The 26,740-nt window shown below is 38.9% G+C and overlaps 3 protein-coding genes and 1 non-coding gene across 6 annotated transcripts in view; 1 reads left to right on the forward strand and 3 right to left on the reverse strand.

The window, feature by feature from the left end:
• Positions 1–13,808, reverse strand: part of gpc5b (glypican 5b) — a 72,774-nt gene extending 58,966 nt beyond the window's left edge. The window contains exons 1-3 of one of the 3 annotated variants that reach the window (XM_053237934.1): positions 13,418–13,808; positions 9,840–10,001; positions 2,557–3,260 (exon numbers count right to left, since the gene is read on the reverse strand). In XM_053237934.1, the coding sequence (XP_053093909.1) occupies positions 2,557–3,260; positions 9,840–10,001; positions 13,418–13,586 (1,035 nt within the window). In that variant the 5' untranslated portion in view covers positions 13,587–13,808. The remainder of the gene's footprint in view (positions 1–2,556; positions 3,261–9,839; positions 10,002–13,417) is intronic. The other 2 variants (XM_026930328.3, XM_034308427.2) reach the window with 2 other exon arrangements.
• Positions 13,809–19,098: 5,290 nt separating this feature from the next.
• Positions 19,099–19,171, reverse strand: trnam-cau (transfer RNA methionine (anticodon CAU)). The gene has a single exon. It is a non-coding gene; the product is annotated as a tRNA-Met (tRNA).
• A 534-nt stretch (positions 19,172–19,705) lies between these two features.
• aqp12 (aquaporin 12) lies at positions 19,706–22,336 on the forward strand. The gene is made up of 3 exons (XM_026930329.3): positions 19,706–20,417; positions 21,660–21,776; positions 22,004–22,336. Exons 1-3 carry the CDS (start codon positions 19,820–19,822, stop codon positions 22,129–22,131), a joined length of 843 nt encoding a protein of 280 aa, XP_026786130.1. The 5' UTR covers positions 19,706–19,819; the 3' UTR covers positions 22,132–22,336.
• Positions 22,337–22,421: 85 nt separating this feature from the next.
• Positions 22,422–25,897, reverse strand: rpp21 (ribonuclease P 21 subunit). Its single transcript, XM_034308980.2, has 5 exons — positions 25,640–25,897; positions 25,456–25,556; positions 25,239–25,321; positions 24,263–24,394; positions 22,422–22,917 (listed from the first exon to the last, which is right to left on the reverse strand). Exons 1-5 carry the CDS (start codon positions 25,694–25,696, stop codon positions 22,826–22,828), a joined length of 465 nt encoding a protein of 154 aa, XP_034164871.1. The 5' UTR covers positions 25,697–25,897; the 3' UTR covers positions 22,422–22,825.
• Between the last annotated feature and the right edge of the window lie 843 nt (positions 25,898–26,740).

The following is a 26,740-nucleotide window of genomic DNA, read 5'->3' on the forward strand; positions in this document are numbered from 1 at the left end:
ATACTCAGGACGCACGTATTCCTCCTGAGTGCTTTATTTATTCGAGGATTACCTAAACTCCCTCACACTCCTCACTGCGGCCCCTCGTTTGTCTCACTGCATTTTGGGAAGGGGTTTGTCCAGCCAGCTGGAGTTGCCTTTGTCCACAGGTGGATTTGCATGCAGGACAGGGGAGCAAGGAAAAGCAGACAACACCCAAACAACTCACACTGCACCAAGACACAGGCTCAAGATCAGGCCTGGTATATTCCACACTTACACACAACATTTTCTCTGACTGGTACTGGTAGATATGAAGCCAGATTCACTTAATACATCATACATATTTTAGTTACTATCATATATGCAGATTTTATAAATTATACCATAAGTGTTTCTGATTTGATGGCAGATCTTTGTTGTTTTCCTATGCCTGTATGATGCCTATAATATAGATTGCGTCATGAAGTTAAAGATCACTTTAAATCAGTGACCCAAAAATTCATTCTTCTTCAGGACCTTCTTCATACTATTGAAGGTGGTGTATCTGGATTCTATCCAGGGAACACTGGGCATGAGGCAGGAATACACCATGGATGGGATACCAGTCCATCGCAAGCACTATACACACACTTAGTGTATTCTGGGTGTATTCTGCCTCACACTCAGTGTTCTCAGGACAGGCTCCAGATAAGAAGAAAAAGAATTTAGTTAGGAAGAGTAGCTGAAAAAGTTTTGTACTTTGCCGTAAAGGGCATACTTAATTTTTTCCCAAATGTTACAAGTAAATAACATAGATAAATTATTAATGAAAAAAAGTAATGTATATGTGTCAAAGCCAGAAAGGGAGGATGGGAGTGAGCTATTAATGGGAAGTAGGTCAAAAATGGCCAATAACAGGACAGAGTTGCTAGCAAAGAGGAAAAACAATCAAATATAAATTTGAGCTTGGCAAACCAGTAGCAGGGCTTTAGTGGCACCTTTCACAATATATCTGGTTTGATATGTTCAATCTAACATTACCAATAAACATAATATGTACATTTTAACCAAATGACACTAGGCGACACTGCAGGTAGTAGAGCTAGTGCCTCACAACTCCAGGGTCCCTTGTTTGATTTTGAGCTTGGGTTAATGTCTGTGCAGGGTTTTAAAGCTCCACTGTTTCATCCCTCTATACTGCACCATTTTCTGGACTAATGCTACAGTGACCTTATTCCTCCTCCTGCCCCTTCCCACAATGCAATCCATACTTGGGTAACATGAACTCAAAGTTATCTCAGCTATGCTGCATCAGTGAGAGAGCAAAACCCGATCCAGGAAGCCTGGAGGGTGGTGTGAACGCCCAGCGCACTGGGACTTTCAGTTATGGGGAGCCAAAAGGGCCAGAGGGTCTGAGTGGGGGATCAGTAATAATATCTTTCATTCTGGTGGGCAAGTCTGCATTCCATTCAGGCAGGCTTGTGAGTATAAGCCTCAAACTTAATCCACTTTCACACACAGATACACGCATGCAGCTGTCAGCACCAGCGTAGCTGCTTAAAGCCAGGCTTTTATACACCACCAAATTCTGCTAATCCTTTCACATATACAGATATCCAATATAGCAAATATATAAAGCGGTGTTGCTCGATACTGGCAAAAATTATATATCACGATTATTTTATTAGGTCCATTGTCATATTAATAGCCTATATACATTAAATGCTAAACAGAAACTCAATTATACTAAAATTAAGTAAATAAATAAATAAAATTGCCTATTGCCTAACATAGTATGCAACTATATGCATGGTTAAACAAATGAATGGGAGCTTGTTATTTAATGTATCAGAGTCGATAAAAAATAACATCTAATATTAACTAAGCTTACCAGTTTTTAATCTATATTGATGATCATGATTAAAATATTAGTAATTGTGCAGCCTTAAGGTGATGGGGTTCATCTTTTTTTTTTTTTTAGTCTGAAGACAATTTTAAAACACATGCTTGTAGAAAGGGCACTTCAAGCTTCAACCTGTAAAGCTATCTATCATCTGTGTAGTCATCTATTTGTGTAACCATCTATCCTTCTGGCTATCCATCATTCTGTTTGTCCCTCCGTCTATCTCTTCACCTCTCTGTCTATCCAACTATCCATATATTGGTCTTTCTATCCATCTATCAGTCCATCTATCCATTTTCTATGTATCCAGATGTCTACCTGACCATCTGACTAGCCATTTAGACATCCAACTAGCCCTCCAACCATGCAACTAGCTATCTATCCATCTGACTAGCTGTCTATTCATCTGTCAACCATCTATCTATTGATGTTCCTGTTCAGCCATCTGTCTGTCCATCCATCCAACTACCCATCTGTCCATATGCCCTTTCATTTGTTCATCCATCTATCCATCCATCCATCCATCTGTTGATCTGATTACCTGTCTATCCGTACATCTATTTGTCTGTCTATCCATCCATCTGTCTAACCATCCATCCATCTGTCCATCCATCTATCTGTCAATCCATCCTGTTTTCTAATAACCCATCTATCTAATAACACAGACATAAAGTAGAATCAGTGTGACTCACAATGGCGCTGAGATGTGGTCCATTCAACTGGGCACTCAGGATGGCATCGTTGATCCTCTCACGAATGCCCAGTAGAGTTAGCTCCAGCTCATGTCCTCCGGCCAGTGCTGCACTTGTGCCCTCCAGCAGCGCTATGTAGCGGCTCCATGGCCCTTGCAGTTCCGCCAGTCCTGCCAGGCAACCCCTCATCACATTCAGGCAGAGCCCCTGGCATGGCCGGATCAGTGTGAGCCCCTTGCAGTGTGAGCAGAACTGCATCCTCACTATTGCTCTTCCACACTCTTTTGCCATGCCTGCTGATTCTGAGGCGTTCAGGACCTCAACGCCCACTGTTAGTGCCTGCATGAGTGATCGGCCGACCCCTAACACCCGTGCCAGCCCATGTGCCAGTGCCTGCGGGTGAGGGCCGAATGGGTTGAGGTCTTGCCGTGTGGCGTGGAGGCATTCGGCACCCTCTGCTGACCAGGTGGAGGATGCCAGCCCTGGGTTCACCAGGTGCCGATAGACCAGCGGGAATAGCTCATCGAAAAAGTGCCGCACAGAGCGGACGACAGAGACGTCATCGTTGCCACGCAGGTAGAGAGCAAGGTCAGAGAAGAGGGCGGAGACTAAGGGACGGGACTCAGCAGCGATTGGTTCGTAGGCTAGGTCGAGGAGTGAGAGAGTGTGGTTGAGTGTGAAAGACAGCAGGGAATGGAAGGTGTCTGAGAGAGAGGTGGAGAGAAAACTGTCAGCACTGTAAACATGATACACAATGAAATAATCTAAGATAATAGAATTTTTTCCTGTGGAAAAAATCTGCTTTAAACGGGGTGGGGGAAGGAGTTGGTAATCTATCTCTCTAAAGTACATAGCCAAAAGTATGTGGGCACCTGACCATAACACCCATATGTGGGTCTTCCCCAAAGTCTTTTTTTTGTTGCCACAAAATTTGGAAGCACACAATTGTCTAGAATGTCTTTGTATGCTGTAGCTTTAAGATTTCCCTTCACTGGAATTAAAGGGTCTAGCCTAAACCCATTCCAGCAAGATCAATAAAGACATGGTTTGCCAAGGTTGGTGTGGAGAAAAAGTGGCCTGCACAGAGCCCTGACCTCAACCTCACTGAACACCTTCAGGATGAATTGGAATGCCGAATGTGCACCAAGCATTCTCACCCAACATCAGTGCCCAATCTCAATAATGCTCTTGTGGTGCAATGGGCAGAAATTCCCACAGCCACATTCCAAGATCTAGTGAAAAGCTTTCCCAAAAGTGTGAAGGCTGTTATAGCAGCAAATCTATCTATCCATCAATCCACCGTTCGTCTATTTATCTGTCCATGTATAACCATGCGTCTGTCTCTCTATCAGTGTATCCTGTCTGTCTAATCATTCATCCACCCATCTGAATTATCTGTCTATCCTTCTATCCATTATTTATTTGTCTGTCCATGTGTTTATCCATCTATGAATGCATCTTGTCTATCAATTCATTTGATCTGTTTTTATGTCCATCTGTCTATCCCATCTGTCGGTTCATACATTCACCCTTCTATATTCATCCTTTCATCCATCCTTCCATCTATCTATCCATCTGACCTGTCTGTCTTTTCATATATTTATGCAACAGCTATTTCAATATCAATATCAATATCTATTTATCCATCTGTTTATTCTGTTTGTATGTACCGTCCTTCCATCCTTGCACAATTTTAACCATCCGGCCCTCTGTGAATCCACCTGTATCTCTGTCAATTTGTCTTTCCATCCATCTGTCGGTCCTGAATTTATGTCCATCCATCCCTCCATCCATCTATCCACCCATTATTCCATCCATCTGTCCACCCAATCTACTGTCTATCTATCCATTTGTCTATATGTTTGTATTTCTTTTCAACATATACCCATCCATCTGTACATCTGTCTATGCTCCCTGCATGTCCGTCCATCCATCCATCCATCCATCCATTCATCTATCCAACCATCAAGCTAGCTGGATAGATAAATGGCTAGACAAATGGACAGATAGACAGTAGATCCATCTATCCATCCATCTATCCTATACGTACATTCATCCATCCATCAGTCTACCCATCCATTTATCCATCCGTTCAACCGCCCATCCATTTGTGAAAGGTCACTTGGTACCAAATAACAGCCAAATATTTTGTGTTCCATCGGAACTCCATTTCCTGTGTTATTACACATCTCTTTCCTTTATGTCTAATCCTATTTTCCACCTGCTTAATTAGACCTGACAGACGTTAATCCATGGACGTTTTTGGGGTGGCTGTTTTTGTGCTAAAGTTCTGACAGGAGGAATTTGATTATATTTCACACAACCAGTTTTAGCTGTCAGCACACATTGTCTGAGTTAACTCTGGAGGCTCTTTAAAGCTGAGGGTAAATCCGCATGTTTTGCTTTTTCTCTTTTATTGCTGACAGTAATATATACTGATTTTACCACCAGATGTTGGTGCTCTTCAAAGCTCTGATTTCAATGAAATCATTCTGGCTTGTTTCTATGTGAGCGATGTGCACTGTACACACAAGAATTATCTAATCAATAAAATTAATGTTTTCTGCTATAAATGGCACAAACAGAGGGTGCAGATTTGAAAGATATAATAGGGTGAATAGGTTGAAATGTCATCATCTGCTATTCCTGTTATTCCTAAGAGTGCCCATTAAAAGATCATGAGACCCTTAACCCTTAAAATTTTCTTGCTTAAAATATATGTTTAGTGGGTCATATTTTTGCAGGTGAAAAACAAATTCTGACAAGTCATTAAAGATTGCTCACATGATAATGCTTATACAAGGAGATTGAATCATAAAAACTTCAGCATTGCTTCTTTAGTTTTGCCAGGCAAACAATGCTACAGACTCTGAATACCAAACCGTTCCTGAAAGGCAAGACGTGAATACAGCACTTAAAAAATATCTATATGCTAATTAATACTTGATAATTGATTGCTGATATTTTACAACAGTTTTTTTGTATTGGAATCTTTATTTATGCAAATGAGGCTTTATCCAATTTAATTATATGTACATTTGCATAATTAATAAAACCAAAAATTCTAGTCTTTGGACAAGGTTAAATGTTTATTTCACTGCGAGGACAATCACAACAGAAAGGCTTTTACAGAAAGTTTTGTTGGAATATCATTTCTGTTATTTCTCTTATAAGCTGTTGCAAACTCTATCATAAATCCAACAATAATCAACATTTTGGGAAATTCTTCTTTAATATACCTCTAATTAGTAATACTAGGGAACATGTTAAATTTCATGAATACAAGTCTCATGTTTTGGTTCTGGGTATAGAAAAAATGAATTTTGAGAAAACCTGCATTAAAAACAATGGGTGGATGGATAGAAAGACCTGTGGAGTTTAAGAAATTGGAAATTAAGAAAAAGAAATTTACCATGAATATTTGGTAAAAAAAAAAATAATAATAATAATAATTTAGAAATTTAGACTAAATTACTAATTAACTAATGGATTTTTATTGCTAGAAGTACATGAGCTTGGTGGCAAACACAGTGATTTGTTTCTGACAGTCAGCTGTTTCCTCCATGTTGGCATGTGGATTGCCTGGACATCATTTTGATGTCCAGACAAATAAAAAGATCAGAATTGATTTAGATATATTACAGTCAGTTACACATTTAATAAACATTATTGATCTTGTAGAAGAAATATTGCTGCTGCCATTGCATTCCATATATAAGGACTTACTGTGTGCATCTTTCTCTGAAAATGCAATCTCATAATTCAAAGGCCTATGAAAGTCTGAAAAATGCTGACTGAAACAAACTGTTTTTCTGATACAATATCACGATAATATTGTGAACCATGATTTTAAAAAAAGTTCAGAAATAATAAGTATAGGATTATTGTGTTGTGAAAATTGCCATCATACATGAAAGCATGTGGAGATATTTGAGATGAAGATAGTGTGACATGCTGAGACTTGGCCATATTGGCATGCGTGATGAGGTCAGAATTTCACACAGGTCACAGAGGCCAAATAAAAGGCAACGTGATTAAGCCTTGACACATCAGGCCACTAAGAAATGAAGTGAGAGTTATATTTCATTGAATATGCTAGTGATCAGGTCATGTCCACTCACTGGTGAGTTTTATGTGTAGGATTCCAGTGTGTAATATATTTGAGGGGAACCTCTCAGGTTGTACTTGGTCCAAGATTTAATTTAGACCAGTGAGTAGGTAGCGTACAGTATTTTTTATTTTTAGTGCCTATTGGGTTGCTGAGGATGGATGTGACTTGATGGCTAAATGGGGGGGAGAATAAAATGGCATGTGGCAGAAGGGATACTGCATTTTGAAGTAGAATCATTTTGACTTTGGTTACAGCTCAAACTCCTACTTTTACATACTTTCTTGTGCAGTTAATGGGAATCACAAACACAAATTAAAAGCAAATTGTTTAGGGGCATATTTTGGACTTTATAATGACCTGTGGAGGTTGTTCTGTAATGAGTCAATAACATGAGGTAACTGGTTATTTCTGTTTAGATCTTTCTTGATCTTTATTAGATCTTTATTACAACATTATTGTTCATCACTGGCTTTTTTACCTTTTGAGCAGTTTTAAAACATAACTCAAAATGCTCTATCACAACTCCAGGGTGTACAACATTAAGTGAAAGCTCAGGTTTTCAACAAGATTCCTTTCCAATGAAACTTGCAGTTGACCTGGTAATTCACCAGCCTCAGGCTTGCTCACTAGGGATAATTCTGTGTAACATCTAGGACTGTTTGCATGTTTTTGTTTCTGTTTGCATGCTTTTTGTTTCTTATGTTCTGTAAAGCTGCTTTGAGACAATGTTCATTGTTAAAAGTGCTGTACAAATAAAATTGAATTGAATTGAATTGAATTCACTTTGACTGTTCTGAATGACGTGGAAGCTTTGCCACTTGCTTGAGTTCTCTGCTGACCAGGAACAACAGAAGAATCTTTTTACTCCAACTATGGATGGAAACATATGATGTGATTTTGCATTTTCACATGATTTTTTTGTATTCCCTAACTATTTTATCTTGGTATGACTTATACACAGCATATCTCTTGTCCCATACTTTTTGTCCTTCAATTCCAAAATATGCTCACACATTTTCTTTCAAAGTTAGTTAATTTCTAATATACACAACTTACTTCACATTGTATTTGAACATACATTGAAAATATTTCCTTAAAATTTCAGATCATGGAGATCTGTGCACTGATGCATAATTGTTTAGAGAGAATAAAAATGCATCAAAGAATTTTTTTTCACCACTAGTCCAACCTGCAAGTTGTACAGTAAAAAAAACAAACAAACATGCACCCCAATTTCACAGGCACTAAAGTGTCAGCCAGTAATCCCCTTTCGTTGGTGATTACTGAACACCTTCACACACAGGGACAAAGTAAATGTTACTGAGTGAAAGACTGAAACTACAACTGTATAAATCTACAATCCTCTCCCACAGGGGAATGAAAGAGCTTTAAGAACTGGCTCTGAGTTGACTAGGACACCAGCTACAATCCTGTGAAAAACACAAAAGGACACAAATGATCTTTTCTGGCCCATTCATCTGTCCTCATTATAGAGCAATATGTTGTGTTCAAGACAGACGCGTCTCCAAGGGATACTCTAAGAATGTTATCATTTCGCTTGTTTAATATTCTCTCTGTTGGGAGAGAGATGGGGGACATCTCTCTCTTGGTGTGAAACTGCTGACTCCTACTGAAAAGATCCCAGCAAGCTGGGAGACAAATGAAATAACCGTAAGCATACTGTTTAAACAGATTACAATGGATCTGTTTATCTTTTCAAAAAGCATCCTTTGAGTGGATCTGAAATCATTCCTATATCTAAAAGTGTGAACATCATTACTCAAACAGCAATAAAAAGTCCCTTCACCTCTAAAGACTTCAGCAAATGGTCCAAAGAAGAGAACATGAGCCTTGATCATAATCTAAAACATCTACTGCTATTCCCTGTATCTAAAAGTTTGATTTCAGTGATGACTGTGTCTCTGAGTGTATTATTAAAGAAAGATAGACAAATAGGCAGACATAAAATAAGGTGACGTTCTAAAGAATATGATTGACATAGCACTTTTGGTTTTTTTGGGGGTTTTTTGTTCTCTGAACTGGTTTGGAGCCAACATCATATTGTGTACCAAGAAGACCCCTGCTGACCTAATTAGAAAGCAATCACGCAATTCAGTTTCCTGTGGATTGCACAAACATTTCTCAAATAAGAACTGTGAATGAGAAGAATTATAGAAAAGAAGGACCTGGAACTTATAGGCATCAGATTTCCTGTAGACCATGTGACATTAACTGAAATTAAGTGTAAAATTGTGCAAAAGGTAACCACTGAAGATAGTGGATTATATGTGCATTTGTGTGTAAACATACAAATAATTTCTCTCATTAACTTATAAGTCTCATTAAGCTGACAGCTCTGAAATATTGCAAACCTGTACCACACAGCTAGTGTTTCGCCAAAAAGCAACAAAACTAAACTTTTAATAACAGTAAAAAGATAGACATACAAAAACCTATAATAACCATGGTTTTCATATAAAAATGTTTGCACTGTTTTTCTGTTTCTCCATCGCACTGAAAAACACCCATATTGATTGTGCACAGATTAAGCATACTACCTGAGCCAGCATAACACGGAAGTCAGTCAATTTGATGTGATGTGTTCCAGCAAAGACGACTAAATTAAGTGACAGAAAGGCTCTTTTGGTGGTCAGTAACAGTGTCGAGCACAACACAGCAACTCAGTAAGGAGTTGGGTAGAACATGATGTTAACATAATTGTAGGTTTTTAGCTCAGACACATGTACACAAGTGCAATTTCAGGTTTACCATTTTTGTAAAAACAAAAGCATTCACTAAGATGTGTTTTGCCACTTCTTTGCATCACTGCATCTGACATAAACCATGATTTATGCTTCACCACAACAGTTCCTGCTTTATAGAAAAGTACCTCCCCTGGCACAGGAATGTCATTGCTCCTTGGACATCAAAATAGGAAAAAATCAAAACTGCACTGCAATAAATACATCTTGAAAGTGAAAACATTTTCAATATGAGCACATTTATCTAATATTTCCTATTATAAGATTATTATTAATGAAACATAATATTATTCATCCTGTTTTTAAATGCTTTTACTCATTTCAAGCTTTAAATCGTCTTATTCAGTTTCCAGGTTGTGATGTGAAATGTGACATTGTTTTCATGTTGCTCATCAAAGATAAAATCTCACCCTGGATGGCGGCAGCATGGCCAATGATGAGGTACTTTAGCTCAAGGCTGTAGGAGAGAATGTTCTGCAGTGTGTCTCTGCGTGCAGCAGCATGGTAGCTCTCCTCCATTTTGCGCGTGCAGCAAGTCGGACCCTGGTGTTTGCAGATTTGGAGCTCCGCATCTATAGAGGAAATATATATAAACCTTAGTAAATAGTGAAATTAAGACTCAATAACACTGCATGCACCTTATAACCTGTAGTAGGGTGTGAAAGCTCTCACTACCAAAAGCTGGTAGCCCAGCAGTTGAAGGAAACCTCTCTTTAGGTAGAGATTAAGTGAGGGCTAAATTCCACTGCACCACTATCAGCAGGTAGTCAAACTGCATTGTAAATAATCCAACATGTTATTGAAAGAAGTTTAAATAAAAAGGTCAACACATAGTTCATTACAAACTATATTTTGGACACCACTGAGGATCGAATCCCAAGACTTCCTCAAAGCCACCACTGGGTCTTGAGCAAAGACATTAACACTCGAGTGGTCACCACAAGCTTAGAATAAAAAGAATCCCACAATGTAAAGAAATCTTAATTATCTTATAAATTATATTTAACATAAATTAGATTTAACAAGAAAGATGTTATTAAATTGTCATTACATTTATTCATTTAGCAGACACTTTTATCCAAAGCAACTTACAAATGAAGAAATACAAGCAAAGCGATAGATCAAGCTGAGAACAATACAAGTAGTGCTACCATACGACATTTTTAATTCAGTGTTAGAGAAGCAAAGTACACAGAGTAGAGGTGTAAGAGCAGGTGTAAGTGCAATTTTCTTTTTGAGTGGGGACAAGTTAGGGGTTAGTTAAGTGTTCATGGAAGAGGTGGGTTAAAAGCAATGTTTACTGAATTTTCCAAATGTGCTATTTCAGTACAAAGTGATATGCCAAATGAACGCCACAGCAATATACACCGGTCAGCCATAACATTAAAACCACTGACAGTTGACATGAATAATATTGATTATCTCAGTACAATGGCACCTGTCAAGGGTTGAGATATACTGTATTAGGCAGCAAATGAACAGTCAGTTCTCGAAGTTGATGTGTTGGAAGCAGGAAAAACAGGCAAGCATAATAGGCAAGGATCTGAGCGAGTTTGACAAGGTCCAAAATGCGATGGCTATACAACTGGGTCAGAGCATCGCCAAAATGGCAGGTCTCGTGGGGTGTTCCTGGTATCGTATGGTATGGTGTAGGAGTGGTGAGTACCTACCAAAAGTGGTCCAAGGAAGGACAACCAGTGAACCAGCAACAGGGTTATGGGCGCCTAAGTCTCACTGATGAGTGTGTGGAGCGAAAGCTAGCCCGTCTGCTCCTATTCGACAGAAGCGCTACTGCAGCACAAATTGCTGAAAAAGTTAATGCTGGCTATGAGAGAAACATGTCAGAGCACACAGTGCATAGTGCAGAACTGGACATTGAGCAATGGAAGAAGGTGGCCTGGTCTGATGAATCACGTTTTCTTTTACATCATGTGGATGGCCAGGTACATGTGTGTCGCTTACCTGGGGAAGAGATTTCATGTGGATGTTACTTTGACACATAACACCTACCTAAACATTGTTGCAGACCAAGTACACCCCTTCATGGCAACAGTATTCCCTAATGGCAGTGCCCTCTTTCAGCAGGATATTGTACCCTGCCACACTGCAAAAATTGTTCAGGAATGGTTTAAGGAAGACAAAGAGTTCAAGGTGTTGACTTGGCCTCCAGAATCCCCAGATCTCAATCCAAATGAGCATCTGTGGGATGTGCTAGACAAACAAGTCAGATCTAGCTCACAACTTACAGGACTTAAAGGATCTGCTGCTAAGGTCTTGGTGCCAGATACCACAGCTCAACTACAGAGGTCTTGTGGAGTCCATGCCTCGATGGGTCAGAGCTGTTTTGGTGGCACAAGGAGGACCTACACAGTATTAGGCAGGTGGTTTTAATGTTATGACTGATTGATATAATACTAGAAATTGTTTATATTAAAAAAATCAAAAACTAAAGAAAAGAACTAAACCCTGCATTAGGGACGGTAACTGCCTGTCTAATGTCTTTACTCTGTCCTATGTGGAGAATCTGATACAGCCGAGTAAACCACACATTACAACAGCTGAATGGGATCACTGCGTCCTCCCTGACCTTTCACATGCTCTAATCTGTCTCACACATATATACAGACTGACTCTTAATTTAAAGTTGTAAAACAAAAAAAATAGTTAAATGTCATAATTAAAATTATTTAATAAGAGTGAATGCTGAAATTAAACCTTTTTGACTTATTACACATCTAATAAATGATTATTATAAACTAATTTTTTCATGAACCAATTTAGTTGGCAAATGTGGCAAATTAATTTTTTGATTCATTGCATTTGCACTATATCCATGAGGCAACACAATGCCCTATAAGCGCTATAGCTCTAAATAAAGAGCACACTCTTTTTTAAAAAATTCCTTAAGTTAGGAGTTCTTATCTTCCTAAAGTGATTCTACTGAAAGGAAAATACTCTGTTGTAAGTATTTACGACAGAAAGACAAACTGAAAAACATTTTAGAGTTTTAGATTTAACTTTGGAGTTTTAGATTTGTACATAGACAGATATAGACAAACAGATGGATAGATATTGACAGACAGGTATATAAACAAACAGATAGACAGACATACTGACATGAAAGTGGACAAAGAGACAGACAGACTGATTTATGGACATAAAGAGAAATACACAAACGTAGAGAGAGACAGGCACATTAGATAGTCAGATAGACAGACACAGAGTGAGACAAGCAAACAGACAGGCTTGTACATAGACGAATAAACAACAGACAGAAAGACAGACTAAATTTATCATTTCCATGATTGTAAAGTGGTATTAATCTGAAAGCCAATGCTTGAGATTTGTTTCTAATAAGAAATAACCATCTTGGTGCCTGTAAGTGATTTTTTAAAATTTACATATGGATATATTTTATATAACATTTCTGAAATGCCCCCAAAAAGAACTTTCTCTTAGAACTCTTTAGAAAAAGCATCCAGTGAACTTCTTGAAGCTCAGGTGTCTTTTCCTCATGAAGGAAGAATCTTTTCCTCTGCTAGGAAGAATCTACAATATAAGCTATCACTAATTTGATTTTTTAAATGTTTGACAAAAAATACTGAAATTACAGCGGCCATTTTGTTAGCAGAATGTAAGCTAAATTATATATGTAGTGAATCATAAGGATGTCTTTAAATAATATGATATTTTCACTTATTATCACCTACCCCTAGTCACTAATTTTATATCTGCCATCAGCTGACAGTGTATTAGATATACCTACATTATGCCTACAATCATTGGTCTTTATATTTTGGATGAAATTATTAACTATTCACAATTTGTAAGCCACTCTATTTCCTGTCCAATATGCTGCAAAAAAGCACCCAAAGATTTCACAGAATCACAACACATGATGGTTTTTGTCAATTAAAAATAAGTAAAATATTCTTGACACATTGGTACTTTTCTTCATGTAAATTCTTCAGCTTAGACACAAACCAACCTGTTGCCGCTGTTTCTGGGACCCATTTTAAAGGGCCAATCTGCCGCAGTTGGAAAGCTGTTTTAACTTCGTGGCAGCTATGTGCACCTGCGCTCTGAACTCCCCACTGAGGCCCAAAACTCATCAATATCCAACAGATCCAAACTCGCCACACTGTCTCACGGAGCATTGCACCATTTCAATCCATAGTCTCCTATAATAACAGAGTGACAAAGAAGTGCAAAGCTATTCTGCAGAATTACCCAGGAAGATTCCCTACGGTCCAGTATTTATGAAGACAAGTTTTGGTAATATCCTGAAAGAGAGCTGCGGTGAATTTCACATGCTTATGAATTCCCAGCAGCTCAGAAGACTCACAGGAGCTAAAAGAAGCGCTGCTGCCTAATTCAGAGAGGAGGGGAGTTGGCTGGGACTCTGCAGCCTGCACCCCCTCTCCTCTTACTTTCCCCTTTCTATAGCTGCATGAGTGCCAAGCAACACACACACACAAACACACCAACTTAATCAGCTATTGCACAAGTAGGATAGTTAATCATCAAGACAAAACCAATTTGGACCTGGAGTACACAATGGCACGCAGTCTACACAAATAGAAATCATTATACATTTACTGAAAGAGTATTTACACTCTTCAATAAATCTATGATGTGCTCAGTTAATTAATGTTTCTAATAACTATGTAGTTTTAAATTAATTCTACATTACCCAAAATCCCCTATTTTAAATTTACACCTACAGTGTAGAATTAGTGTTCGGCTTGGGGTTACAGAACCACAGTGTATGTTCATTCACGAACAAAAAATTTTAATTAACTTAGACTAACACTCTCAAAAACATTAAATTGTATATTTAAAAAATAAGACTTGATTATGGCTATTAAGTATTTCTACCTCTATTGTAATTGACATGAGGTTGTACTGAGATCTGGCCACTATATGACGCCATGAACCACGAACAGAAACAATCTTCCCAGGTAATATTAGTGATCATGAGTTTACGTTCTATTTACGTTCACAAAACAATGAACTGTACAGTCAGTGTTATAGATTTAAACAACTAATGTGTCTATGTTAGTTCAGTTGATCTAAAGTGAATACTACGAAAAGCTTATTTAAAGTAGTGAAGTGATGTTTTAGTGCTGAGGATGTGAGTTGCCATTATTATGACGTCATATACTGAATGCGGTGTTGAGGAGTCCTTCTACTTTCCGCATAGAAATTCCGAGTTGAGGGGACGTTCTTTTACTAGTCATAAATTCTGAGTTCTGAGTTTTATTCAAACATAGCATAAGGCTACATTATAGAAAGATGTTGGTCTTCCCTAATAAAATTGACTATAACTTGTTTTACATTCAAATGATTTTCACACTTTTGTTTGTTTCAGAAGACATTTCTGTATATGTAAATTTACGTGTACTGTTTATATTTTATCTGAGCCTAAATCTTGGAAAGTATTAGCAGAGGCTTATGTAGATGCTTTACTGCTACTGACACAAAAATCTACTATGCCACTTATTAAAAATAACTAAAGATCCCAAAATTCATTCGTTTGATGTGTGAGTATGTAAAGCCTAGTTCACACTGCACCGACAGACACCGACCAACTCCAGCAGACACGTTTGTGCATGTGATTTTGTCAGATTTGTGTGTTAACCGTGTTGGCATCTGTTGTCGTTAGTCAGCGTTTGTTTTCACCGACTGAACATGTGCAATCGGTGTTTCTAAGGTTGTGGAATGTCTGAGCAGTGTTGTATGATAAAACAAAATTGCAACAAATGTTTATAACTGACACTTGTGTAAAAATATTGTTCATAATGTATGACTTACTAATGGTCTTAGCTTACAACATGACCTACCTTAAGATGGCTTTCTCAGCGAACCTGGTAGGTGGATCTACATGGTTTGGGAACAAGCCCAGTTAAAGCTGAGAATCCAATTTGAAACAAGTAGTGCAGGTTAAGAAAAGATTCCCCTGTGAACATTAAACAATACAAAGACAAAGCTTTTAGAAATTGCAGTATTAACATTTCCACCAAGTAGCTTAAATTGTCTTATTTGGGATTTTAAAGATGAAACTAAGATTAGTTATTACCTGTTGCCAAGAAGCGAAGTGTAATCATTAGGCGTTCATCAGGTGAAATGGCATCTCTAAATTTGTAGTTTGCCTCTGAATGATTGGTGTCACCATCTAAAGGAGTTGTTGAAACTGCTTGGGGGCAAACTGAGCAAAATTTTGAAAGCTCCGCACATCCTCTGTCTGCAGTTCTCTGCATAAATTTAAGTAAGCACCCCGTCTCTCACGTCACAACAAACAAGGCTTTGCCCACAACCTCTTTCGTTTCACTCTTCATCTTTTCTGGTGAAGAACAACGCATAAAGACACTAGTAATAGTAAAATTTTGATTGTGGTAAAAAGATCATTTTTAAACCAGTCTGACTGTCCGTAAAAAAAGTTTGTTGGTGTCTGTTGGGGCAGTGTGAACAAGACAGTTGTGTTTCCCAACATTCTAAATCCAACGACCAATTTTTAAAAGTTGGTGATTGTTGGTGCAGTGTGACCTATAGGCTTAAGAAACTCGATCAACATTTATTAACTTATTTATCATTGGCTAAAGCTAGCATGCAGACAGGCCTCAAGCTAAGATTAGCTACTGAAAGCTATGGACTAGATTAGAAGACAACAGTAGACTATATGGAATTTCAGAAATAGCTGGTAAAGTTTGAGTGGATTGTTTAACTGGTAAAGATACACTTGAACTTTTTTTTTTTCTATTTGATGTACTTGTGAAAAATTATACAGACTCAAATCACAGCCAATCATGTTGCGGCAGCACAATGCATAAAATCATGCACATACAGGTCGAGAGCTTCAGTTAATGTCGACAACAAGCATTAGCACACTGAAACTAGCCAGTTGACAAACGTTAACTGGTCTTCAGTTTCGGTGTGCTAATGTTTGTTGGGAACATTAACTGAAGCTCTTGACCTGGTCCCTTCCTGGCATACTTAAGAGCTGATTCATCTTAATAATAATCACCTCTGAATTTTATTAACATTTTCCTATAAGCCTATAAGGCACTATAGGATATTAGTGTGCAAACCTCTGCTAATTTTTGTCGCATCTTGTCACATTTCCTTACCTCACACTGTCCTGTACTATTATGTTTCTTAATATTTTGCACACAGTACACATGTTGTCCTGCATGTTATGTAACCTTGTTCTATGTTACCTTTATGTGGGGCTTTGATCAGCTTGAGTCTTTTTTCCCCCTTCTATTCTTGGTAAATTTGACATAATAGCCCATAACAACACTGTAGGTACTTGTTCTACTGTGGCAGGTAGGGGTATGGTTTAGTGGGAGTCTGCAGGGGAAATGTGGGGGAACGAGCAAATTAACATGTCTCTCATTTGTAGATGCTTATTTAACATGCTGTTTTTCTTTCTCTACCCCAAGGTGCCCTGCAGTTTTTCAGTACCAACAACTGGATCATGGATTCTCCAGTTTTAGTGTTCCGGCTCACTCCGTATAACCAATCATGGATAACAGAAAAATGGGGAAAGGTTAGCACCATCCCATCTTGGACTTTCTAGCCTTCAATCACTGCCACCTAATTGAAGGCATTTTTTTAAGTATCGCCACATGAAGTTCCAGTGGCAAATCCACTGGGGGATCAAGGTGAGGAGGCGGGGTACCTCCCTCAGAAGGCCCAGCCATCCCACCGCTTACCCGCCTGAACCTGCTCACACAATGGACCTCACACAAAGGAGGCTCAGACCCCACACCGTTCTGATTGCCGGGATCCACCCAGGTTTATATATGCGGTGAGCTCCTGAAACCCAGGCCAATCCATTCCCAAGATTACTGGGTGAGAAAGATAAGGGACTAACTGCCACCGTGGTTTTGTTCCTTATACGTAATTGTGTGCACATCCCCATGAATACACTTTACCTTCACCTTCCAGCACCTTTCCAAAGCTTTGTCTTGAACACTGCTGAAAACCTCATCTGAACACTGCCCAAATCCACCAAGGCCCTATCTATACCCCTTGAGTGCTAACCAGCTCTCTGTCTGTCGGCTCCAGATTGGGGAAGGGCTGTGGGACTGCAGAGATCCATAGCACCTGATTCACATCCATCCTTGAGCACTCTGCCTGCAAATGCCCCTGTTCTCTGTAGCCCCAGCAGACTTGCCCGGGCCTTGTTCCAGCTCTCCGGGACTCCATGGCACCCTGGGGAGAAGGAGAAGGAAAAAAAAAAGTTAGAGCAAGACTGGGATTGGCCCATGCTCTCTGTGATCACTGCCATTGTGCAAGTTGGCGCTTCCCTACTGGCACTCGTGAGGGAAAGGAACGTGCAGGAGGTGGGGCTGCTGAACTCCGGGGAGATGCAGGCAGAAGCAGTCTCTTCTTCCGTGGTGCCAGGGTAGGAGGAATCTTGGAGGCCGAGTGGCACTGGGCCCACTCCAATGTTCCGGCCAGCACCTGATGGAAAAAACTGATCCAGTGTCACCCATTCAATGACCTTCCCAGGTTGGGCAGGGTCCAGTGGCAGCCAGCGTTTGCAGGAGTCCAGGAGTTGCTGAGCGTATGTGAATGGACGATCCTCCTGTAATGGCATGGATCAGAAGCGCTGATAATGTTCCTCTGGCGACAATTCAACTTGCTCAAGCACTGCCTTCCTCACTGCCGTGTTGTCTAACTTGCACTCAGGTGGCAGACTATGGGCAGCTGGGCACCAGAATGCTGAAGGGGTGCTCACAGGAGGGGAGGAGGAAGTTAGCAGGCTCTGGATGGCTGCTTGCTTGTCCACCACTCTGGTCAGAATCTCCTGCTGCTGTTGCAGACTCACAGGAGCTTGAGCTTCTCCTGCATCTGTGCTAGGGACTGGATGGCCTGGGCGAAAGCAACTGGACTGGACAGCGACTGGACTGCATGTCTGTATGACTATGTTCTCTGAGCTGCTTCCTCCTGGGTTTCGGCACCAGTGTGACACTATGCAGATCAAGGACACAGCGGACTCAGAGTGAGATGACTGGAATTTTTTTTTTTTCCGTGCCTCTACAAACCACTAATTTGCTCATCCCCCCACACTCCCGCTTTAGTCTCCTGCTAAACCACGCCCCCACATGCCACAATTAAAGAAAAGTGTGCTAAAATGCTAACATCAAATCACAATATTTCAAGACATTTGCATCATATGCATCATGATTTTGATGACACCTTAATGTGTACAAAAATAAGTTAACACTGAAAAGAAGGGGGGAAATTAAAGTCTGTAAAATATTTTAAGAATTTTTACATTTTTAAAGATTCAGACAGTAGAAAACTTTATCCGATCTGCTTTGTTTATGGAGTTGTAATTGTTACTGAAAAAAATAAAAGCACGCAACGAGAACTTGATTTTGCCTGATAATTTCAAGATCAATTGTGCACAATGGTGCACGAAGGCATGAACACAAGAGGGCGCCATGACACAGCTAAACCTGCCACCGCACTCAGGAGTCAGTATAAACCAATGACTGTACATAGTCTTTTGTATGAACGATATAACATTTGCAGTTCTGAAAGTACTGAGGAACTTATACAGTTTCGTATATTTAATTTGTTAAACGTATGTGTTCACTATACTGTAAACGCGGTGTTGATTTAGAAGCACAGAAACAATAACAAAAAAAAAAACCTTGCCCCGTGTGAGGCTCGAACTCACGACCTTCAGATTATGAGACTGACGCGCTGCCTACTGCGCCAACGAGGCATGGGAAAGGATTTCGCGAACGTCATTAAAATGCTGAATGAACGTGTCTCTATAATCTTGTTATGAAAATATGGATGTATTTAAAGTGTGACAACCCACAAGCACCGTTTAGCTACATGCTACATCTCTTGAACTTTTGTGCATGTATTATGTACAATTTTGAAGTTTACACATTGCTTGCCTTTTCTTAACAGAAAGAAAGCTATTTGGTCTACAATATGTCAGGATGACAAAGTCAATATATAGCACGCAATGTCAATGTTTTGTCCAACCACTCGTCTTTTTTTGCGCTGTTTTGTGTAATAGGGAGACAATTTATTCTCGCGTAAGTGCTAAATGTCTCACTGTTTAACAGCAAAAGTAAATATTGTGATCAAATTGTCAGGTATAGGTGCTATTAACTGAAAGATTTCGTGCTGCTACATGACACTTGTGTGTTTGTGACTCCAGCACACTGCCAGATTTTCCACATGGCCTTGAGGAGGGGGTTTGGCTCAAGATATGAAAACGCAAAGGTGAGGAAATCTTTGATAAGAAACTTGCATGTGAATTTGCCACGTTATCACAGACTGGGAGTAAATACAGGCCTGGGGAGCTCATATTTCTTTCCTTCCTCTGTAACTTAACCACCGCTGCACTGTCCTTGTAATGTCAGGCCTTAACATAACACTGGGTTACTTCATCAGTGTAGTGGTAGTATGTGGATTTGCCAAAGCTCTGGTGACACAATGGAGGCCACGATGGAGCTTTCTTTCGGAGTTTATTGCAGCTTTTGCACTTGCAGCATTTCGGCTGGAAGTGCAAACCATTTCCGAGATTGGTCAGTGGGCTGGAGGCCTGGGGCAGGACGTTACCCTCACCATGCTTTTCCTTGCCTTGATTGTCCACGGAGTCATCATGCAAGGAGTCACTGGAAACCCTTCAGTTACTCTAATGGGGTACTTACAAAAAGAGACAGGAGCAGTATCCTCTTCTCTTAGCATAGCAGCTCAGCTTGGAGGTGCCCAGCTTGCCCTGCTCTTTGCCGGGTGGTATTGGGCGATGGAGCTCACGGACATGCATATGATCAAGGTCATGATGATGACTCAGTGCAGTTCATCACTGAATGTGTCCCTGATACAGGGGACCATCACAGAGGTTGTAAGTGCACTGTTTTTTCACCTGGTGGACCTCAGCCTTCGCTGCAGGTCACAGCTGCTCCGGATTCCCATCCTGGCCCTGCTGCTCACCTTCCTCTATTACACAGGTTAGTCAGAATAGTAACAGTGTTCTCACCCGACTCATAATTCATTATCAAGCTGACAGATAAATAAGACACAATCCTGGAACCCTAAAAGTGATGGCTTTGAGAGCACTGTTAATTATGAAATTAAGTAAAATCCTGCTCATTCACCTGGATGTAGCTATTTAAATTCCAATACCCTGATCCGAATATCAGAATATGAATGCCAGGGGTTCTTCCAGGTGTTATAGTTTTGTTTTGTTTTTTACATATTCATAGAAATTGATTTTTTTTGCATAGTCTTTAATGTGGTTTTGTTTCTATTAGGCATAGTTGGCATGTTGTAAGACAAGTTGTATCCTCTTTTCACATGCATATCACTCAGTCAACATAGCATGCTTACTACCACACTGATGAAATAACTCAGTGGCATGTTAAGATTTGGGACAGTCGAGTGCAAAAGTTTGTATCTTCTTTATTACAGCTAAGAGGATCTAAATGCTGTGTAGAAGATATACAATGAAGTTGAAGGCAGTTATAATGAAACCAGGCATGAACTTTTTGTGTAAGAAATAAAAAATATAATAAAAATATTCAGACAGCACAATCTGTTCTTGCCAGCTGACATTTCCCACAACAAATTCAGGGAACGGAGGGGTGTGTGTGTGTGTTTGTGTATATATATCATTTCATTTTTATTATTTATAATGACTCCAGTTGCTACAGTGCATACAGTCCACACACCCCTGTTAAAATTCCAGGTTTTTATGATGTAAAAAAAAAATAAACCAAGATAAATCATGTCAGATCTGCATTTTGGAATGGTCCAGTCAGAACCCAGATCTAAATCCTATTTAAAACATGTGGATTGACTTGAAGGGGGCTGTGCACAGGACATTCCCTTACAGTTGAACAGATCTGGACCATTTTTGCAAGGACGAGTAGAATAATTAAGATATGCTAACATGGTAGACTCTTAACCAAAAAGACTGAGTGCTGTATTACAAGCAAAAGGTGCTTTAACAAAGTATTAGTTTAGGGTATGCACACTTATGCAACCAGGTCTTTGTAAGACTTGTCCTTTTCTTTTTTCTCCCCTAAAATATTTCTGTTTATTTTTCACTTGTAATTTGTTGGTTGCTATATCACATTAAAGCTGGAAAGATATCTGATATGATTTATCTTGGTTTTTTTATATCACAAAAACTTCTAATTTTAACAGGGGTGTGTAGACTTTTTATGTCCTTTACGTTCTGTGTTCCCAAGGAAACAAGTACACTTCTGCTTACGTCAACCCATCGCTTGCTTATGTGCTTACTTTCAATTGTCCTGGACACACCTTCTGGGAATATGCTGTAGTCTACTGGCTTGGGCCCCTCATTGGTAAGCTGGACAAAAAAACACCAACATGCTCAATGTTTTTACTTTAACTTAAGGATTTCTAATGCATGTAATCACAAATTCTACCTCTAATGTCTTAATAACTTAATGTTCTTAACAATATGGCCTTTTACATATAACCAGTCATCTTTTTGTGATATCATACAGACTCATTTAAATCTAGACATATTTTACATCATGTGGTAAATATTATGATTAATATTTTTTAGGCATGACCCTGGCATTGCTTCTCTACATGGGTAACATCCCTTTGCTTTTCACCAAGAACCTGCTTTTCTCAAAAAAGGCACGCCATCGTCTTCCAAAAAGAAAAACATCTGAAGAGAAAAGTTCATGAGACACTGTGCATTAACTTCAAAATATAAATTTACTTTAAAATATCATTACATATTTCCACCTTAATGCAGAATTCTGATATGCCAAGGTCACATCCTAAGCTGATGGCTTTATAATATTTATTTACTAGAGGGGGGAAAAAGCTCACCAGGCAAGAAAAACAAGTAGTTTTATACATTTTGCAAGAATAAAATATGTATGTGTCATCTCACTGTGTTTTTTTTCGCACACAAAAAGGAACCATTTTAATAAATATATACAAAATTCTTTTTGAGTCACTCACAACATGCAAAGCTTTTACTGCAATTTATTTTTCTACTGAACAGTTTACACTTTAATGTCAAACTTTACACAATGACATCATGCTTCCTAGGATGTGCATGTAAAGGCTAAAGTATTAGCATAAATCCTAAATTAATAAATTAAGTATTTTTGGGCTTCTGTTTAACAGCGTACACTGGGCAGATACCAGAATTACTCGATACTCTACACATTGCAGCTGGGATTTACCTCTGAATTACATGAATCTGCCATCCCAAGCATTTGTTGCAGTCTGAAATATAAAGTTAACTAAGCATTAGCACAGCTGGCTTGTAATGATTCTGTTCTCACTGTTATCTTCACCTAACTTTAAAGTCACAGCAGCAAACTTCTAATGCTGCAGTGATGAAAATAAAGGAGTTCAGAGTTTGAACTCAAGAGGCAGTGTCCTGGATCACAGGAGCCACAGTACTGGATTTGTCAGGTTTATCCTTCTGGGTGAAATTGTTGGATGATGGACTGGCTTCTGTAAACATACAAAAATAAATGAATAAATTTATAAAAATAACAGAGTGTGTTATACTGCTCCATTAAAAGGAAATTAAAGTGAAATTTTAAAACCTGATCAGAACCTCAGTCTATATGAGATAGACAAAAAGTAACATTCCTGTATAAGCATATCTTGCAAAAATCATGCAAGTTAACATTAGACATGCCATGTTGTCAAAATAAACTAAAGGCACAGCTTATATGATTGCCCTTTATTTGGACATGTACACTCACTGAGCAGTCTACTATTAGGAACACTATACTAATACTGGGTAGGGCCTCACTTTGCTCTCTAAACAGCCTCAATTCTTCATGGCATGGATTCCACAAGATGTTGGAAAAATTCCATTGAGATTCTGGTCCATGTTGACTTGATTGCATCACACAATTCCTGCAGATGTTTCAAGTGCACTTTCAGCTTTCTGGTCTTGGCTGACAGAAGTGGAACCCGACATGGTTTTCTGCTGTTGTAGCCCATCCACCTCAAGGTTCGATGTGTTGTGAATTCTGCTCACCACAGTTGTACAGAGTGGCTATTTGAGTTAGTGTAGTCTTTGTCAGCTCAAACCAGTCTGGCCATTCTCTGTTGACCTCTTCCCTCAACAAGGCGTTTCCGTCCACAGAACTCACTGGACGTTTTTTTTTTTTTTATTGTACTGTTATGAGTAAACTCTAGAGACTGCTCTGCGTGAAAATCCCAGGTGATCGGCAGTTTATAGAAATATTCAAACCAGCCTGTCTGGCACCAACAGTCATGCCACAGTCAAAATCACTGAGATCACATTTTTCTCCCCATTCTGATGGTTGACATGAACATTACCTGAAGCTGCTGATCTATACCTGCATGATTTTTTGCACTGCTGCCACATGATTGGCTGATCAGACAATTGCATGAATGAGTAGGTGTACAGGTGTTACTAATAAAGTGCTCATTGAGTGTACATAGCAGGTAATGTTAAGGTATTTGCATACCAGATTATTATTCCTAAGACATTTTAATTTAAAAAGGAAAAAAAACCCCACATTTGTAAGCATATTATTCAGTCAGACTGAAAGTGTTTTTTCAGATTTTAAGGGGAATTTCATCTGATAAACATACTGATGTTAACATATTACATATTAACAGCTGTCCTTATGCTGTTCTGAAAGGGACAAGTCTTCCATGATAAGAATTAATTCATATAATTCATGCTATGTACACGGTACAATAAATCATCATCACATGCCTACTCCAAGCCTGAATGAATATGAGAAAAAATAATAAAGAAAAAAAAACACAAATAAACAAATAAATAAATGGAATATAGGGCTGTAAGTTGTACCTGGCTGAAGCTGATTCTCTAACTGAGCCTCTGGTTTGTCCACCCACAACTGATGTTTTGGGTTGTTGGGATACTTTTTGGTTTGCCCACAGCTGAGACATCGTATTAGTGTTGCACGCTGCCTCTGAGAACCTTCAACAGATAAAACACAGACAAGCAAATTAAGAATGTTTTGTTTACACAGCAAGCAAATTTGATTTATTTGTTAGATATGATTTTTAGGCATTGGAAATTGCAGTTGAGAAGTCTGCAGTAGTACTTATAGTAATGGCACACACACAAGGGAAGATTCAAAACTTAGTTAGCTACCAACATGGTTACATAGGTTACAGCTGTCCAATTCCTTTAAAATGGCATTCGAGTACCTGATAAATTTATATTGCCACATAAAATGCATATATTAAGTTACTCCATACCACAGAACACATAAATCACCTCCCTGTTAAGCAAAGAAAATCAGAGAGCGGCAATACAGTTTTTAAACTTTAATATTTCAGATGGATTTAACTTATTTACCTATGGTAACATTTTCTTGTTGCTGAAATTTAGCTACATTTCACACTTCTTGGGCAACAAGGGATAACACAGTTAGTCTAAATCCCTAATTGCTCTCTATATTCCACTACATATATGCGTACTACATAGGGAATAACTCTGGTGGCCCTACACAGACCACTATAGACCCAACGGAAGAGCGTTTTGAGATTTAACCAGATAAAATGCCAAACAATTTAAGAAACACACATTTACTAGACTTACTTTAATGACTGAAAGTAGTTCTTAAAACATTATCATAAACCAGTGTGGATTTTTTTTTTTTTTTTTTTGCCTTTGAATGTGTAAATATTATTTTAGTATTCCAAAAGTGAAATTAGTTCATGAAGATACAACTAACGGAAAGGATTTTGTTGCACCTACCACCAATCTCAGAATTAAAATGCTCATGTTTTTGTTGCAAATGAAGGAGAAAACTTACTTCTTTGTCTGACAGTTGCTGTAACCCCAGGTATCAGTAAAGCACAGCATTTCCTACACATGGTCCTTTTCACTGAGGGATCTCTATGTGGATGGGAGTTGCATTATTAAAACAATTTCCACTGATGAACATTTGAAATACACAAACTGCCATTTACTCTTTAATGTCTTATATGTATTAAAACTTGAAAACAGACGTAGTAATCCCTGCTACTCACTGTCTCAGCACCAGGCGTTTGGCTATGGTCTTCTGGGTGAAGCAGTAAAATCGGGCCAGTTCAGTGTTCTTCGGGTTTTGAGCCAATACACAATGTGCAGCCTTAAAGACACAAGAAACATTTTATTTATTTAATTTTCAGAGATCCCACGATGATGAGCAAAAAACTTTTCTAGCTTACTCACTTGATAGAGGAAGTTCAGCCTCTGAAAAGCTTCTTTATCTTTGATGTTGGCCGCCATTTTATTTCATGAAAACGTTATGCTATTAAAACGTAATAGCAGATGTGGTCCGAATTTAAATCTCATCTAAAAAGACAAAAAGGTCAAAATACTTCGCTTTATACATCCTGCAAGGTAGACATGCTCGGCTATTTACTCTCCCTCGCTGGTGGCAGGTTACAGACGGCAAGGAAGTTCACATCGCCCTCTATGGCGAAGGAAGACTTGGCTGCAGTCACTTTTCGGAAATGGAGCAAATATGCGAAGTAACGTTGCTTTTATAACCAATAGCCAATAAAAAACATTTAAATTTGAATTAGTACAACCGCCATTTTGCAACAGCACTACTCCGAAGTTTTTTGAACGGTTGTTTGGTCTTCTACCTTCAGGTAATATATCTGGGTTTTTTTTAAGGTACAAAAAATGTGTTTCTCCAGCATGCCAAGAGTCACGACTAACTAAAGTGCGAAATGTAAATGAAATTTAAAATCCTTTAAAGCCAACTTTAAAAAATACTTTAAAGCCAACACGGATTCTGATTCCAGGTGCTGGGAATCTGGAGCTGATAGAGTTGCTTCCACACATCAATTTTCTTGATTCATTGCAAAAGCTAAAACGACAGTGCAGTAGTAGACAATACATTATTACAGTTGAAAGTACATAAAGTAGAAATACCATTCTATCATTTCAACATTAATTTACACACAGCTGCCATTTTTACACCGGGATTAATATCGAAATCTTTCATTGTTGAGAGGAATCGGTTTCAAGTATGGAATCGATTCCGTTGGTAACTTTGGATTCGACCACCAGTTGCCAATGCCATGATTTTCTAATGCCATTTAAAGTTCTCCTACAGACTGTAAGGATGGGAGCAGGGCCCTCGAGCAAGGACCTTAACTGACGACTGCTCAGTTGTATAAATGAGATAAATGTAAGTCGCTCTGGAAAAGAGCGTCTGCCAAATGCCGTAAATGTACAATGTCCAAAAAAAAAAAAAAAAAAAAGAACAGCCACAAGATCTGCCGTTTTGGAAATGCTATGTCCCAGTCATCACAATTCGGC

This window comes from Pangasianodon hypophthalmus, chromosome 11 (assembly GCF_027358585.1).
Source record: "Pangasianodon hypophthalmus isolate fPanHyp1 chromosome 11, fPanHyp1.pri, whole genome shotgun sequence".
Lineage (NCBI taxonomy): Eukaryota > Metazoa > Chordata > Actinopteri > Siluriformes > Pangasiidae > Pangasianodon > Pangasianodon hypophthalmus.

Excerpts from the sequence above, each read along its gene's own strand:
- aqp12 (XM_026930329.3), top strand. The coding sequence starts at position 19,820 with ATGTCAGGCCTTAACATAACACTGGGTTACTTCATCAGTGTAGTGGTA. Across the intron at positions 20,418-21,659 it reads CACCTTCCTCTATTACACAG|GAAACAAGTACACTTCTGCT; the intron begins GTTAGTCAGAAT and ends TGTGTTCCCAAG. Across the intron at positions 21,777-22,003 it reads CTGGCTTGGGCCCCTCATTG|GCATGACCCTGGCATTGCTT; the intron begins GTAAGCTGGACA and ends AATATTTTTTAG.
- rpp21 (XM_034308980.2), bottom strand. The coding sequence starts at position 25,696 with ATGGCGGCCAACATCAAAGATAAAGAAGCTTTTCAGAGGCTGAACTTC. Across the intron at positions 25,557-25,639 it reads GGCTGAACTTCCTCTATCAA|GCTGCACATTGTGTATTGGC; the intron begins GTGAGTAAGCTA and ends TGTGTCTTTAAG. Across the intron at positions 25,322-25,455 it reads AAACGCCTGGTGCTGAGACA|AGATCCCTCAGTGAAAAGGA; the intron begins GTGAGTAGCAGG and ends CCATCCACATAG.